Source organism: Rhinopithecus bieti, unplaced genomic scaffold (genome assembly GCF_001698545.2).
Source record: "Rhinopithecus bieti isolate Rb0 unplaced genomic scaffold, ASM169854v2 scaffold_6513, whole genome shotgun sequence".
Lineage (NCBI taxonomy): Eukaryota > Metazoa > Chordata > Mammalia > Primates > Cercopithecidae > Rhinopithecus > Rhinopithecus bieti.
This window is the reverse complement of record NW_016805931.1, coordinates 478,170-495,469: the sequence shown is the minus strand read 5'-3', so window position 1 is coordinate 495,469 and position 17,300 is coordinate 478,170. Positions and strand designations below refer to the sequence as shown.

At 46.3% G+C, this 17,300-nt stretch overlaps 1 protein-coding gene across 1 annotated transcript; it reads left to right on the top strand.

The window, feature by feature from the left end:
* The first annotated feature begins 13,253 nt into the window (after window positions 1-13,253).
* Window positions 13,254-16,085, top strand: CCNO (cyclin O). The gene is made up of 3 exons (XM_017874188.1): window positions 13,254-14,111; window positions 14,703-14,888; window positions 15,382-16,085. The coding sequence occupies exons 1-3, from the start codon at window positions 13,731-13,733 to the stop codon at window positions 15,865-15,867; spliced, it is 1,053 nt and encodes a 350-aa protein (XP_017729677.1). The 5' UTR covers window positions 13,254-13,730; the 3' UTR covers window positions 15,868-16,085.
* Window positions 16,086-17,300: the final 1,215 nt, after the last annotated feature.

Here is a 17,300-nt window from a genome sequence, read left to right as displayed (position 1 = left end):
CCGGGTTTATGCCATGCTCTTGACTCAGCCTCCCGAGTAGCTGGGACTACAGGCGCCAGCCACCTCGCCCAGCTAGCTTTTTGTATTTTTCAGTAGAGACGGGGTTTCACCGTGTTAGCCAGGATGGTCTCCATCTCCTGACCTGTGATCCGCCCGTCTCGGCCTCCCAAAGTGCTGGGATTACAGGCTTGAGCCACCGCGCCCGGCAGCCACCACACTTTTAAATCTGTTTTAAGAATGTATTCCTGTTTGATGTGGCTCACTTTTTTATTTTCAGCCTATCCACTCCCGGCTCTACGCAAGCAGGGGCCTTGAGTGTCTTATCCACTGCTGCAAACCTAGAGTGATGCCTGGTACTTAGTAGGTACTCATTACATACTGGTTGTCGAGGAACAGGGATAGACAACTATACTGTCCAAGTATAGTTACATTCTAGTAACAGGAGATATTTTTAAGAGCTTCCTTTCATGGTATATCTTAGATCTGCTACTTCATGTAAAATATATGTTTGTACCAGGAATGGAAGGTGGAAAGATAAGCTGTATTTTTCAACAGGCTAATAGCCATGGCTCAAGAACAAAGGCACAAACTTCTGTCACTCCTGAGGCCAGCATGGTTTTGGAGACCTTCTCTTCACTCCCAGCAAGACTGCCAGATGTAAGAATGTGCACTCTTTGGCCAATTTAAACTCATCTATTCAGCACCAGTGCTCTCACTGAAAAGTCGAGTAAACTGTCACTTCCTTATGGGATCACCACCTAAAAGGTGGCTGGTTCATGGAAATTAGATGGCACTCTGTGGTCGTCACACTCCAGATAGCTTTATGCTTTCTTTGACCTTAAAGCCTTGCTTCCTTTACTCTATTCCCAATTCTAGCTCAATTTTTACCTGCCAGCGCATACTTGGGCAAGGGGATTCTGCCTGTCTTGTTAAAACATATCTCAGAGCCTCCCAGATTTGTCACAAGAAAGTGCAACCAGCTCTGACCCTGCTGGCTTCTCCTTCCTCTGGGGGCTTTGTCCCTCAGCAAAGCTCTCCTTTCAAAGCAGTGGCCTGAGGACAGACTCAAAGCCTTTCCTTAGTTCTCCCTTCACATTTAATAAATACAGAACAGCACAGGGGTGAATGTCCAAACTGGAATCATACACTTGGATTTAAATACCGAATATTACACTTACTAGATGCATCTTCAAGCAAGCTCCTTAATCTGAACTTGTTGTCTCATCTGTAAATGAGGACAATAATAGTCGTACCTATCTCATATGGTTGAGGTAATGATTCAATGCTACCATAAAATATCACACAACTTTATAAGCTAAAGAACCCAGCAAATGTTAATGATAACAGCATCCTACATGATCTGCCCTATTGCCTCTCTGACTTCATCTTCTACTCTTTTCACTCCTACTCCAGCCACACTGGCGGCCTTGCTGGTCTTCCACACACTGGGCTCCCCATGCCTCAGAGATTTTGCACTGGCTAGTTTCGCTGGCTAGGATACTATACCCACAGATGTCCACATGACCAACTCCTCCACTACTTAGGGGTCTCTGCTCAAGTGTTACCTTTCCAATGACTAGCCCATTTAATGCCACAACCTGCCCACTGGCATTCCCAATGCCCCAGAGCCTGTACTGGTTATCTTTTCCTGCATTGTCACCCCATATAAGTTCCACAAAGGCAGATGTTTGTCTGTTCTATTCACTCATATAATCCAAGTTCCAAAACAAAAAGGAAACCAGCTTATATTAAACTATTCTTGCATTGCTATTTCAAAAATGTCTGAGACAGAATAATTTATAAAGAAATGAGATTTAATTGGCTCACAGTTCTGCAGGCTGTACAAGAAGCATGGTGCTGGCACCTGCTTGTCTTCTAGAGAGGCCTCAGGAAGCTTACAATCATGGCAGAAGGCAAAGGGGAGCAGGCACATCACATGGTGAAAGCTGGAGCAAGCGAGTGAGTGAGCGAGAGAGAAAGAGAGAGAGACGAGGGGTAGGAGTGGGGAGATGCTGCATACTTTTAAAAGACCAGATCTCATGAGAACTTACTATCACAAAAACAGCATCCCAAGCCATAAAAGATCTGCCCCCATGATCCAAACACCTCCTACCAGGCCCCAGTTCTATTATTGGGGATTACAATTTAACATGATATTTGGGCAGGGACAAATATCCTAACTATAGCACAGTCTCGCATACAAAGTTACACAATTTTGCTCCTGGGGTGCCCAGGTGTTGTTTTATTCCATCCACTCTTTTCTGATATCCATCTATAATAGCTATTGCCACTTTAAAGGCCTCACCTAGGGTCCCTGCTCTCTAACTTTTAGCCAGCTGCATATGAACAGTGCCATTTTTTAAAACAAATGACATATCCATACAGCTCAAAATTAAAAAGGTAGATGAAGATACACAGTAAAAAGTCCCTCTTCCTCTTATTTCTGTCTCCTAATCTGCAAAATCTTCTCTCCAAAGACAGCCAACGTAACCAGTTACTTGTGTATCTGCCTAGAAAGATTCTATGCACATACAAGGATGTGTGCATATGTGTATGTACATGTACACATATATACATATATATCTTTTATACATGTGACAACATATTAGACATGCTATTTTGCACCTTACTTTATTTTAATCCTCTATTTTTAAAATCTGGGGCCAGCATGGTTGCTCACACCTGTAATCCCAGCATTTTGGGAGGCCGAAGCAGGCAAATCATCTGAGGTCAGGAATTCGAGACCAGCCTGGCCAACATGACAAAACCCCAACTTGACTAAAAATACAAAAAGTAGCCAGCTGTGGTGGTGCATGCCTATAATCCCAGCTACTCAGGAGCCTAAGACAGGAGAACTGCTTGAAGTCAGGAGGCAGTGAGGCTGCAGTAAACTGTGATCACAACACTGCACTCCAGCCTGGGCAACAGGGCAAGACTTCATCTCAAAAAAAGAAAAAAACAACAACCAAAAGCCCCAGGAAAATCCTTTCACATCAGTACAAAAACATTTGCCTCATTCTTTTCAATGACTGCATAATATTCCATTCTTTGGATGTCCCTTATTGAGGACAATCAATGTTTTACTTCTAACAAGGATATTGCAATAAATATAGTTTTATAAGGTCATTTTACATTGATGTACACTAACTATCCAGAAGTAGAACTGCTAAGCTAAAGACTATGTGCATTTTAAATGTTTACAGATCTTGCCAAATTGTCTTCCAAATGGTTGTAATTTATATTGCAACCAACAACATATTGATAACCTACATCCTTTGTAGGTTATGCAAACATACAAAATTACGCCTATATCTGTGATATAAGTATTTTTCTAGTTTCAACTTTTTTACTTTTCATAATCAAATTTATAAATCTTTTTTTTTTTTTTTTTTTGGAGACAGAGTCCTACTCTGTTGCCAGGCTGGAGTGCAGTGGCACGATCTCGGCTCACTGCAACCTCCGCCTCCTGGGTTCAAGGGATTCTCCTACTTCAGCCTCCAAGTAGTGCAGGCATGCACCACCATGCCAGGCTAATTTTTGTATTTTTAGTAGAGATGGGGTTTCACTGTGTTGGCCAGGATGGTCTCAATCTCTTGACCTCGTGATCCACCCACTTTAGCCTCCCAAAGTGCTGGAATTACAGGTGTGAGCTACTGTGCCCAGGTAAATCTTTTTTTTTTTTTTTTTTTTTTTTACAGTCTCTTGGTTTTGTGTCATACTTCCCTATTCTGGGAGTATCACAAAATCTGCAGCATATCACTTTCAAACTCACCATTGATAATGAAGAGCAAATCTCCTGGATACCCCAATACCAGGGTGAAGTAGGGGGATGCAGGGTAGTGGCAAATCCAAGAAAGAGATTTCCTTCCTGCAAGTTACCAACATCTTTTCCTTTATTCTGACTTCTTTTCTAGAAAGCACACTTTTTCTCCAAGCAAATGACACCAAGAATGACCTCATTCTTCAGATGAGATTCTGTTCCCTATATCCTGGTATATGGTATAATGAAGCTACATAATACCCAAAACAAGTTTGATAGTATAACAAAGTCTTGACTATATCATAAGTAAATTGCAACACACTAAATGTTACACACACAGTATCAGGAAGGTTCGTTGCTCCTGACAGCCCTGAGTCTACATGGGCATCACCACCATCAAAGGGAATCCAGCAGGGTAAGCATCAGGATATACCATCACAGTTTGAGGAAATGCTTGCAAGGGTCACTGAAACAAGTCACTTAGTATCCCATACCATAACAGAGTTGAGGCCTGGGTGGGCTTCAAGCATAATTATGCTGCAGTGCTTACTACCCTTTAGTTCTTGATGTGCTTTTCCAATCCAGACCCTGGAAGGACAGAGGTTGCTGGGGGAGACCTTTCACACAGCAACAGAATATGGCAAAGAGACTTAACCTTTACAGAAGTAAAATTTCTTGGGCCAGGCACAGTGGCTCATGCCTGTAATCCCAGAACTTTGGGAGGCTGAGATGGGTGGATTACTTGAGCCCAGGAGTTTGAGACCAGCCTGGGCAACACGGCAAGACCTAGTCTACACACAAAAAAATACTAAAATTAGCCGGGCATGGTGGCATGTGCCTGTAGTCCCCAGAGGCAGGAGGATTGCTTGAACCCAGTTGGGGGGTGCAGGTGAGGAGGCTGCGGTGAGGCCTGATGGTGCCACTTTAGCCTGGGTGACAGAGTGAGACCCTGTCTCAAAAAAAACAAAAAGAAGAAGAAGAAGAAGTAAAACTTCTTAAATGTTACACCAGGTGATGTTTATATGGAGGGCTAGACCTTTAGTTCAGTACTCAAAGACCAGCTTCAGATCTCAAAGTCCAGTGGAACTATAATATGAATAGCAGCCTCTTTGCAACTATAAATATACACACACCCTGTAAGAAACCAAAAACAGGTATTAGTTTTCCAACCACTCTGGATGACAAAAACACATATACCTTATACCTTAGCTAGAAAAAAAACCATAATTACAGCAGCAACTGATCTTATTGAAAACTACATAAATGTATTACATAATTAATCCTTTTAACAATCTTATGGGATACTCTTACTACCCCAATTTTTTAAACACTAGAGCAAGAGAAACAAAAAGGTTGAACAACTTGCCCAGGTTCACAGAACTAGTATACTGCAGACAGGATTGAATTCCAGAAGTCAAATTCCAGAGCCAAAGCTCTTAACCACTGCACAGTACTGCCAGTGCCAGGCAGATTGCCACAGATAGGAGGGAATCTGAGGAAAGTTGGGAGAAAAAGCACATCTATGCATGAGGAAAGAAGCAGTGCACTTGAGCGTGTATACTGAACTTCTAGTGAACTGTGGATTGGCAAAACTCCAGGAAGGCAGGTAACAAAGAGATAGCCTTTTTCCCAGGTGGACATTTAGACATGTAAGTCAAACGTCCGGGTTTTTTAAATGTGCTAAAAATTGCGGCCCTTTGTGTACTAAATACCAGCAAAACTTGTCTGACTTCAAGTTATCTTAAATATGTCTCAATTTTGATGCTTAAATACATTAGTAGAAAATAGAGTCTTAAGTAAATATTAGAATTTTTAGTGACATCAAAACTGAGTTTAAGCATTATTTTAAGGTGCTAGCAAATGTTCACAGTTAGGCGGCAACCTACTTTGTTTGCTAAAACAAGGCACTGTCAGTAAATGCATTGTTCCTACTTCAGCCCCTATCATAGAGCTGGAATACGGTGAGGGTGGGGGCTTTTGTCTCAAGCTCAAGTGCCAAACTGGAATTTAAAAAAAACTCTGGTTCCATTATGTTAATACTCCCTTGCAGATTTTATAAACCACACCTGAAAACAAACAGGTCAAATCGTGGTTAAGCAGCTTTCGACACAGAAGCCTAAGTTTAATTCGGTTTTACATTTTTAAAGTATTTTAGGTTTACCTAGTGCATTTAAGGAGCACTGGGCCCAGGTCCCAGAGAGATTAGTAAACAGAAATTAATTTTAAAGACTTTTCATGGGGAAAATAAAATGCTTTTAACTTGGACCATATTGTTCATACCAACCACAAATACTGAGGAGACGAAAACGTGGCACTGATATCTCTTGACAGTCTTGCTTTAAAATCTCTAGAAGGTGGGGCACAGGACCAAGAGATGTGCAGGAATATCACTTTATTATATGTCCTGTCTAAAACTACATTGAATTGGGTTTCAACAGTGCATTCTACGATAAGGCAGTGGAACATTAGAAAAACACTGTGGTGAGATGGAGGGAGACACAAAATTCGTTGTTTAATGTCAATTATGTTATTTACCCTTATTCATTGCTAACACCCAAATTCACATCCCAGACCTCACACCTGAACTCTCAATTTTTGTATTCAAATACCTGTTTTACATCCCCACATGGATGCCTGGCAGATGTCTCAAGCATAGCACACTCAAACTCCTTATCTTCTCCATAAAACCATTTCCTTCCCTCAATCCTTTCCATCTCAGCTAATGACAACTTCATATTTTCAATTGTTCAGGTCAGAAAACCCGGAATCATCCTTGAGTCTTTCTCTCATACCCCGTATCTTTCTCTTTTTTGAGACAGGGTCTCCATCTGTTACCCAGGCTAGAGTACAGTAGCATGATCATGGCTCACTGAAGTCTCAACCTCCTAGGCTCAAGGAATCCTCCCCCACCTCAGCCCCCCAAGCAACTGGGATTCTAGGCACCAGCTGCCACGCCCAGCTGATTTTGTGATTTTTGCATTTTTTGTAGAGGCAGTGTCTCGCAGGCAGGTATTGAACTCCTGGCCTCAAGCAGCCCTCACACCTTGGCCTCCCAAAGCGCTGGAATTACAGATGTGAGCCACTGTGCCCAGCCCCTATATCTTGATACCAAATTCCACTGGCCTATATTCAAAATATATCCAGAATCTAATCACTTCTCACCATCTCTACTACCTACTATCCTGGTTCAAGGCACCATCATCTCTCACTTGAATTATTTTAATAGTTTCTTAAGTGGTTTTCAGTTTAAGTGGTTTTCTGTTTCTGCCTGCATCCCCTCTCTTGCCACCCACATGTATTCTCAGCCTGATTAATTCTTCGAAAACAGTGTTGTACAACAGAAATACAATGTGAGCCACGTATGTAATTTTTTAAATTTTTTGAGACAAGGTCTCACTCTGTCACCCAGGCTGGAGTACGGTGGCACGACCATAGCTTGCTATAACCTCAAACTCCTGGGTTCAATTGATCCTCCCAAGTAGCTGGGACTACAGATGTGAGCCACCATGCCTCATTTTTTCTAAATTTTTAGTAGAGATAGGATCTTACTATGTTGCTCAGGCTGTTTGTATGTAAATTAAAATTTCCAGAAATCACTTTTTGTTTTTTTTAAGAAAGAATTTTGTTCTGTCCCCCAGGCTGGAGTACAGTGGCACAATCTCAGCTCAGCGCAACCTTCGTCTCCTGGGTACAAGTGATTCTCATGCCTCAGCTGCCCTAGCTGGGGTTACAGGCATACACCACCACACCTGGCTAATTTTTGTACTTTTAGCAGAGATGGGGTTTCACCATGTTGGCCGGGCTGGTCTCAAACTCCTGTCCTCAAGGGATCCACCCACCTCAGCCTCCCAAAATGCTGGGATTACAGGCATGAGCCACTGTGCCAGGCCCAGAAATCACATTTTAAAAACTAAAAAGAAATAGATGAAGTTACTTGTAATCATATATTTAATTTATACAATCTAGGCACCCCTTTTCAGAATCTCTGTCTTCATCTCCCACTCTTCTGCTCCCTTACTCTACTCTAGGCACACTCCTCTTTCAGGGCCGTTGCACGTGGCTGTTCCCTTCGCCTGGAATGTGCCCCAGAATAAGCATGATTCACTCTCTCAACTCGTTCAGGTCTTTGCTCAAATGTCAACTGCTCAATTAGGCTTTTCCTGACCTCTCTATTTAAAATTCCTATACCCCCATGCCCTAAAGTTCCCCATTTCCCTTTCCTGCTTTATTTTCTTAGCTCTTTTCACCATCTAACATAAACATACATTTATTTGATTATTATGTCTCCTCCCACTAAAACATAAAGTTTATTAGGGCAGGAATTTTGGTCTATTTTATTCACTGTGATATTCCCAACACCTTGAAAAGTGCCTAGTACATATCAGGAACTTAAAAAATATTTGATGAATAAATTAACGAATGACTAAAAGTAAACACTGCTTTTAACAATGAGCACAAGCTATAACATCAGACGGCAGAGGAAAGAGGTAAGGATGTCATGATGACCATTTCCTTTCCTACTCTATCTAGAGAGGAGAAATGACCAAGGGGAGATCAACTATGCCTTTTCTTGGAAGCAGGGGACAGGAGTCCTAGATATAAAACCTAGCCCTGAGCTTTGAAGACAAGTTTAAGAAGGCTTTTTATCCAAGTTAAATCAATTAAAATCAGGTTTTATCCAATATTAAGAGTTAGAAAAAAATGTAAAAACCATCCCCTGAATTAAAAGACTGCTTACGACTGAGATGCTATACTAAGAAAAGCTCCTTTCAATGTTTTGCCAAATTCCATGATGCACAGTGGAGCCATATACAAGTTTATATTGAATATTTTCATTAATTCAGTCAAAATCTTGGGAATATAGTTTTAACTAAGCAACAATTGATAACAAAAGGTAACCACTGGTATTTACATACGTTCATTCATTATGTAAATATTGTCTTTTGGTACTTGCATCCTGATTAAGCTCTGTCTTTACAGTGAAGACTTAATTGAATGGAAACATGGAACTTTCTCTTTGACCTTAAACAAACTGACAGGTTTCATTGTTTTACCTGCCAACCCACTTGCCTGAGTACATAAGCCAGACTCACAGAGCTCCTTGAATTCACCTAACCAACATGGAGCCCCCTTTGTAATCTATTTCCTAAATATTTAGAATCTAATATCCTATCTCCATCCTCATTACCCACAATCCTCTCTTGTTTGAATTACTGCACCTAACAGGACTTCAACCTTTTCTTCTCCAATCTATTTTCCACATATCAGCTAGAGTAATTTGATTTTTTTTTTTTTTTTTTGAGGCAAGATTTGGCTGTATTGCCTAGGCTGGAGTACAGTGATATGATCTTGGCTCACTGCAACCTCTGCCTCCCAGGCTCAAGTCACCATCCCACTTCAGCCTCCCAAGTAGCTGGAACTAGAGGCACATGCCACTATTTCCAGTGAATTTTTGTATTTCTGTAGAGATGGGGTTTCACCATGTTGCCCAGGCTGGTCTCAAACTCATGAGCACAAGCGATCCACTGCCTTGGCCTCCCAAAGTGCTGGGATTATAGGTGTGAGCCACGGTACCCAGCTTTAGAGTAATTTTTTAAACAAAAGATCTTCTCTCTCCTTTGGTCAGGCCTCTTCAGTGGCTTCAGGCTTCAGGTAAAGTCTAAACATTTAATGTAGCTTACAAAGCACTGTATGATCTTACTATTGAAGCATGGTGATTATGGAGCAAGGAGCTAGGCTGTCTAAGTTTGACCTGGTTCTGCCATTTACTAGCTTTGTGACTTTGGGAAAATTACTTCTCTATGCCACAGTTTTCTCATCTATAAAATGGGGAAAATAATAGGAGCGATCTCACAGAGCTACTGGGAAGATGAAATGAATATAATATACATGAAGAGCATAACAAAGTTCCTGGCACCTAAGTTTTACTTAAGTATTAGCCATTTTTCCCCTACATCTTTTCCCTTTGACCCTGTGTTCCAATCATTCTGTATCAAGTAGGCCCTAAAACATTTCAGGAATCATGCTTCCAGACCCTCCCACATCCTGCTAGTCTACTTAAAATGATTTCTCCCTCCTCTCTTCTTTCCACCCAACTCTTTCTCTCTTAGCTTAACTACCACTTGCTTTGGGAAGCCTTTCCAGGCCAGGCTAATTGCTCCTACTGTTGGTTTCTGTGACATCCAAGTAGGGCTGCCAGATGTCAGGATGTCCAGTTAAATTTGAATGTCAGATAAACAACAAATCATCTTTTAGTATAAGTATGTTCCCTGCAATAAAATAACTAATGAATTTTTTTTCTTATAAATATGTCCCATGCAATATTTGGGACATACTCAATGCTAAACATTTGTTTTTTTGACATTTGAATTAACTCTGTGTCCTGTATTTTATGTCAACCCTAAATCCAGTAAATCCTCTATCAGTAATCCTTTACCACACAGTAATCATTTAAACAAGTGCAACAAGTGGTTCTTTGTTCCCCCCACAACTATGCAGCTCTGTGAGGGCAGGACCCGTGCAGTCTTACGGTTTTAGACCCAGCACCTGGCACAGCAGGCATTCCAGAAAACTGAGGAATAGTCCATCAAGCCAAAGCTCAGGCACCGCCTGTTGGGAGTTGACTCTAACTATAGGCAAACTCCCTGGAAGTGCAAAGCATTTTGAGCGTGGTGCAAAGAGAGTCTCATCTCCACAGGTGGATCAAATGATGGTGCTTTTTTTCAGAATAGCTCCAGTGTGGCCGGGCGCGGTGGCTCACACCTGTAATTGCAGCATTTTCGGAGGCCAAGGTGGGCAGATCACCTGAGGTCAGGAGTTCAAGACCAGCCTGGCCAACATGGTGAAACCTCATCTCTACAAAAATTATCCGGGGATGATGGCGGGTGCCTGTAATCCCAGCTACTCAGGAGGCTGAGGCAGGAGAATGGCGTGAACCCGGGAAGCGGAGCTTACAGTGAGCTGAGATCGTGCCACTGCACCACTCCATCCAGCCTGGGCGACAGAGCGAGACTCCGTCTCCAAAAAAAAAAAAAAAAAAAAAAAAAACAGATGAGGAAACGGAGACTCAGAGAGAGGGGGAAATGTCTTGCCTAAGACAACCAATAAGAGAACCAGAGTTTTGCCCTCAGGAGTTGACTTCACTAATTAGATTTTCAGAAAAAGAAAAAACAGGCTGGGCATGGTAGCTCACGCCTGTAATCCCAGTACTTTTGGAGGCTGAGGCAGGCGGATCACGAGGTCAAGAAATCAAGACCATCCTGGCCAACATGGTGAAACCCAGTCTCTACTAAAAATACAAAAATTAGCTGGGCGTGGTAGTGCGCGCCTGCTGTCCCAGCTTCTCAGGGGGCTGAGGCAGGAGAATCACTTGAACCCGGGAAGCGGAGGTTGCAGTGAGCCACGATCTCCCCACTGCACTCCAGCCTGGCAACAGAGCGAGACTCCTTCCGTCTTAAAGAAAAAAACAGATGGCCGGGCATGGTGGCTCACGCCTGTAATCCCAGCACTTTGGGAGGCCAAGGCGGGAGGATCACTTGAGGTCAGGAGTTCAAGAGCAGCCTAACACAGAAAAACCCCCGTCTCTACCAAAAATACAAAATTAGCCAGGTGTAGTGGCGCATGCCTGTAATCCCAGCTACTAGAGAGGCTGAGGCAGGAGAATCGCTTGAAACCAGGAGGCAGAGGTTGCGGTGAGCAGAGACCGTGCCATTGCACTCCAGCCTGGGCAACAAAAGTGAAACTCCGTCTCAAAAAAAAAAAAAAAAAAAAAAAAAAAAAAAAAAAAAAAAAAAAGATGAAAGCATGAAAAGAAAAAAAATAGATGAAAGCATAATTAGATTTTTAAAAGAAAAAAAAAGGAAAAAGGAGTTGACGTCCTGCTCTTTTTCACTTTACCACACTGGCCACGTGGGCCAATATGAAAAAATCAGAATTCCTGGATTCTTCCTCCTCACCCAGAAAGCTTCTCTAGGAAGAAGTCTGATATCTGAGCCCTCTCCCCAGGTTCAACTGCTCCTCCAATAATGTTCCCCAACAACAGTCTGAGAGGCAGTAAGGCCTGGTACCACTCCCAGTGTTTCTTAGCTCGTCTCCCATGTTAGAGATGAGATTATTTATTTATTTATTTATTTATTTATTTATTTATTTTATTTTTCTTTTGTGACAAGAGTCTTGCTGTGTTGCCCAGGCTGGAGTGCAGTGGCATGATCTTGGCTCACTATAACCTCCACCTCCCAGGTTCAAGCGATTCTCGTGCCTCAGCCTCCCAAGTAGCTGGGATTACAGGTGTGTGCTATCACCACCAGCTAATTTTTGTATTTTTAGTAGAGATGGGGTTTCACCATATTGGACAGGCTGGTCTCGAACTCCTGACCTCATGTGCTCCACCTGCCCTGGCCTCCCAAAGTGCTGGGATTACAGTCGTGAGACACCACGCCCAGCCCAGATGACATTATTTAGGGCAGAAGAATAGAGACCTTGCTCAGAGTTATGGGGAAATAGGAGGAATAGTGGTCAGAACCCCAAATCCATTCCTTTTCTTTCACCTGCATCTCTAGGAGACACCATCCCACCATCTACTAAATTTTCAGACAAACTTGCACTTTGGGTAGGCACATTTGTCAGCTTTCTTCTGGAATGAGGTTAGGTGGCTGAACCTGCTCTTGGTTTGGCACCCAGGAGCCTCGCCTTTTAGAGTGCCTCTGGAAAACACTGGGGCTGAGGGCACCTAGGCTTTCTGCCGATGCCAAGTGCCTGTGAGGTTGATTATAGGCTATTTGTGCTCCCTGGAGCCCCTTCTCCTATAGAGTCAGAGACCCTCAGGAAGATTCAGTCAGGCCAGAGAAGGGCTCCAGCTTCTACCAGGACAGGAGTCTGTGAACGAAACCCAGGGCGCCTTGAGGAAACTGCCACGCCCGGTGGGCCTGGGCGTCCCCATTCCAGCTTTAACTTCCCTGAGTTTATCACCCTGAAGGAGCGGACGCAGGAAGCAGGGAAAAAACAAGAAAGGACTGGGCTGCCGGCGGGGCAGAAGGCCAGAAGCTAATGACCTAAAACGGGACAGGCTGTGAGCAATTCGATCAAACTCGAAATGCAACTTTCCAACGTTCTTAAACCGTTGCAGCCCCAGCTTACTTGGCTTGGGGTGAAAAGTGTGGGAGAAAGTCTTCACGGCCTACAGACTTGCTTGCCGACTGAGGTTCATCTGGCAGTTTTCCTTTTTGTTTTGAGCGCGAACGCCGTAGCTGGCTAGTAGAGCTCCAATCTATTCCGCAGCACAGACTGCCCTGCTGAGGCTCTGCTCCCCGAGGCCGGCGGAAGGAAGGGCACTGGCTACTACGGTAGCCACCGAAACAAAATCCACAAACGCAACTGAATTAACACTATTGCTTGTTTGGGTCACTGAAGAAAACTTTTCCTGTGTTGACAGAATTCTAGTCAGACTTTCCTTTGGAACTCAGGATCAGACATTTACAAAATTACCGACCTGGGTTAGAGGTGCGCGCACGTGTCGAGACCATCTGGCCAAGGACAGGGAGATGCCACCTGGGAGAATCTTTTATCCTGCGCAGCGGAGCCGCTTGGCTGGGCCCGCCGCAACCCCACTCCCACTCAGCGTGCTGGCCTCCCGCAGCGACCCGGCTTCCGGTTGCCCGGGTAACGCGGGACGCAGGCGCGAAAGGCTGGTGCCCGGCGCGCGCTGCAGCTCCCCCTCCCACTGGCGCGCTGCGGAGGCGACGCGCTGCCTGCGCCCTGAAGCGAGTGGTTCTCCAGCCGGAAAATCGCGGCTCCGGTGCCGCTCTGGGCTCAGCCAGTGAGAGGCCGGGGGTGTGGTAGGGAGAAGGAGCCGGCCGGGTACTTAGGGCCGCGCCAACCTCTGAGCCCGGCGTCCTTCGCACTTTCGCGGGCGCGTCTGCTGCCCGCCGCAGCCCGGGCGTTGAAAGTAGTAAAGCGGCCACTCGGCCGCATCATGGTGACCCCCTGTCCCACCAGCCCCTCAAGCCCCGCCGCCCGGGCGGGGAGGTGGGACAACGACCAGAACCTCCGCGCCCCCGTGAAGAAGAGCAGGCGTCCGCGCCTCCAGAGGAAGCAGCCGCTGCAGCCCCTGGACCCGTGCCCGCTCCCGGGAGACTCCGGCATTTGCGACCTGTTCGAGTCCCCCAGCTCCGGCTCAGACGGCACAGACAGCCCCTCTGCGGCGCGGGGCGGTAGCCCCCTGCCCGGCCCGGCCCAGCCTTTGGCGCAGCTAGATCTACAGACCTTCCGCGACTACGGCCAGAGCTGCTACGCCTTCCGCAAGGCGCAGGAGAGCCACTTCCACCCGCGGGAGGCGCTGGCGCGGCAGCCACAAGTGAGGTGCTGGTAGAGCCAGCTCCCCGCCGCCGCTCTTCCTCTCCTCCCAGGCTGTCTCCTCTCCTGCCGGGTTGGCCCTCCGAGCGCCTGGGCCCGCGACAGCCCAGCTCCCGCCCCCAATCGAAGCAGAAAGGGCCGTGGAGGGGCGGGTCACCGGCCTCATTTTACAGATAGAAGGGGGGCGTAGACGGCTTGAGGGACTTGCCCCAAGTCCCAAGCTGGCTAATGGGGCAAGGTAGAGAGCAATTCGTTTCTAGGTTGAGTCCGGACTCCTACCGAACTCAGGCAAGTTATTTAACACCCCTGAGCTTCTTTCTTCATCTGCAAAATGGAACCCCTCCCCTTCTTTTGAATTGCTGAGCGCATTACGCGAAGTAATGTGAACGACGCTCTCTGGGTCAGGTCCCAATCCCAGTGTTCCGGCTCAGCACGGCCCACGCGTTTCCCAGTTTCCATTGCGTTTCTCTTTCTGAAATCTTATTGCCTCTCTCCGGGGAAGCTCCCCGATTCTTCTTGGCCCTTCCTTCCCTCCCACAGTCCCTGTCCACCCTAAGCCCAGCGGGCCCGCCTCCCCTCTCCCTCCCGGCAGGTGACGGCGGAATCCCGCTGTAAGCTGCTCAGCTGGCTGATCCCGGTGCACCGCCAATTCGGCCTCTCCTTCGAGTCGCTGTGCCTGACGGTGAACACTCTGGACCGCTTCCTCACCACCACGCCGGTGGCTGCAGACTGCTTCCAGCTGCTCGGGGTCACCTCCTTGCTCATCGCTTGCAAACAGGTACCTGGGGCATCAAACAGGTACACGCGGCATCTGGGGACGCAGCCAAACTCCCCGCCACTCTCTGGCCGCCCGTCTTTCTAGCGCGCAAGATTCAGTGCTGGGTTCCCAGAACTCATTTTGTCAGATATTTGCATATGCATATATCCCTTAGCCTTAACAATTCCTCCACAAACGAACAATTCTGTCACTCAGCCCCCAAAGAAATAGCCTAATAGACTAATAGCTGTAATCCGTCCCAAACAGCTCTTTTGGCACCTCTAGTCTAGTCTCCGAAAAAGCCTTCAAAATTTCCCAAGCTTTTTTTTTAGTTGGACAGTAGTTAGATCAACTGCTCTGGAAGTACGCCCCAGGTCACTTACGTGGAAGCAATGGAGAGGCAGAGCCCCGGCTGTCTCTCTGGAAGGGATAGGGAAAGTCCCGGGCTTCACACTGGGATGGGCCTCGGGCCCGGGAAGCCGCAAGGCTGGGTTGAGTGCGCCCTGTGTTGCAGGTGGAGGTGCACCCGCCGCGCGTGAAGCAGCTTCTGGCCCTGTGTTGCGGCGCCTTCTCCCGGCAGCAGCTCTGCAACCTCGAGTGCATCGTGCTGCACAAGCTGCACTTCAGACTGGGTGCGCCCACCATTAGCTTCTTCCTGGAGCATTTCACGCAGGCTCGCGTGGAGGCGGGGCAGGCTGAGGTCTCCGAAGCTCTGGAAGCGCAAGCCCTGGCGCGGGGGGTGGCAGAGCTGAGTCTGGCCGACTATGCCTTCACCAGCTACTCCCCTTCCCTCCTGGCGATCTGCTGCCTGGCGCTGGCGGACCGCATGCTGCGGGTCCCGCGGCCGGTGGACTTGCGCCTGGGAGACCACCCGGAGGTGGCGCTGGAGGACTGCCTGGGCAAGTTGCAGCTGCTGGTGGCCATAAACAGTACTTCCTTGACTCACATGCTGCCCGTTCAGATCTGCGAGAAGTGCAGCCTGCCCCCGAGCTCGAAATAAAACAGACCCTTCGTTTCCTTTTAGTACATGGCCCGGCTGCTGGACCTCTCCCATAGCCTCAGAAGAGTGCAGTGTGGGTCCACAGAGAAGGCTTCAGGACCTGCTTGGTCAGCTGCAGGTTGTAAATAGTGTACGATAGTAGCATCTGGTATTTTATTTATTTTGCAGCGAGCACATGAGGGAGTCTTTCCCCAATAAACAGTTGTGGTTTGTCTAAATCCTGCGAGTGTCTGTCTGCGGGGAGGGAAGGTGAATTCAGCTCAGGAATGGTGGTTGGCAACGTTTGCGGGATTTTCCCTTCCCTCTGGGTTCACTCTGTAGTTGGGATCTCTGTGGAAACACCAGGTCAGGCGAGGTCCTAGATACTGAATTCCAGAGATTAGTGGAGTCAGGATCACCTGATGGCTTGGTCCTGTGACCCTCGAAGAGAACCTCTATGCTGTCCAGAGGGTTGCACTTGCTGGTGAGGCAGATGTGGGACTCGGAAGCTTTTGGGAACCACACAGGCACACTAGCAGAGGTGGGGAAAAGCAAGCAATATCCAGGCATGGAGAATCCCGGGTTCAACTGGAGTATGTTGGAAACCAAGGATTTGACTGTGGTCATGGCCATTGCAGGTCGAGCCCATTTACCCTGCAATCACATGGTCCAACTGTTGCTGCTACATGTGAGCCCAAAGTAACCGGCATAATAGTCATAATGGCTATATTGAGCATTAACTATGTAGTAGCTACTGTGTTCAGCATTTGTTATTTCATTCTTCCAGCAACTCTGTGGAGCAGAGTCTATTATCCCATTTTTCAGAGGAGGACACTGGAGCGCAGAACCATTAAACAACAATGGAGTAGCCAGGATCTGAGTCTAGAGTCCCACTCTTAGCCACACTGCTAAATGTTCCCCACTGACAGGTTTCCAGTAATTCTCAAAACACCCTCTTCCTGAGATAGGTGGCAGATAGTTATTTACTCAGTGCGCTCCATTCACTGGGGACTGTAGAGAACACATCTGGAGAGCCAGCGCAGTCTGTACCACAGTCACATTACAGGAATCGTGTTACAGATGTGAGAAAACCGAATTGAGAAATGAGAGGCTTGCTGGAGTTTTGACTCCACCTGTCATATTGCCTTCAGTCTCACTGTCATGAATCTGATGCAGGCACTGAATCTCAGCTCTGTCACCTCTAGCAAATTTCATATCCTCTCTGAGCTCTACAATTGATATTGAGGTTGTTGTAAGTCTAAATGAGATTGAGAAGCTTAAATGAGATTGTTTACTTGTTATAAGGTAGTATAGTGATTCACTAAGTGGGCTCTGTATCCAATTTGCCAGGTGACCTTAAGTCACGTATCTATGCCTATGTCTCATCTATAAAAATGGGCATATCAATAGAGCCTATTTAGTAGGGTGGAAGTATAGCTCTAATGAGATGGTCC

Excerpts from the sequence above, each read along its gene's own strand:
- CCNO (XM_017874188.1), top strand. The coding sequence starts at position 13,731 with ATGGTGACCCCCTGTCCCACCAGCCCCTCAAGCCCCGCCGCCCGGGCG. Across the intron at positions 14,112-14,702 it reads CGCTGGCGCGGCAGCCACAA|GTGACGGCGGAATCCCGCTG; the intron begins GTGAGGTGCTGG and ends CCCTCCCGGCAG. Across the intron at positions 14,889-15,381 it reads TGCTCATCGCTTGCAAACAG|GTGGAGGTGCACCCGCCGCG; the intron begins GTACCTGGGGCA and ends CCTGTGTTGCAG.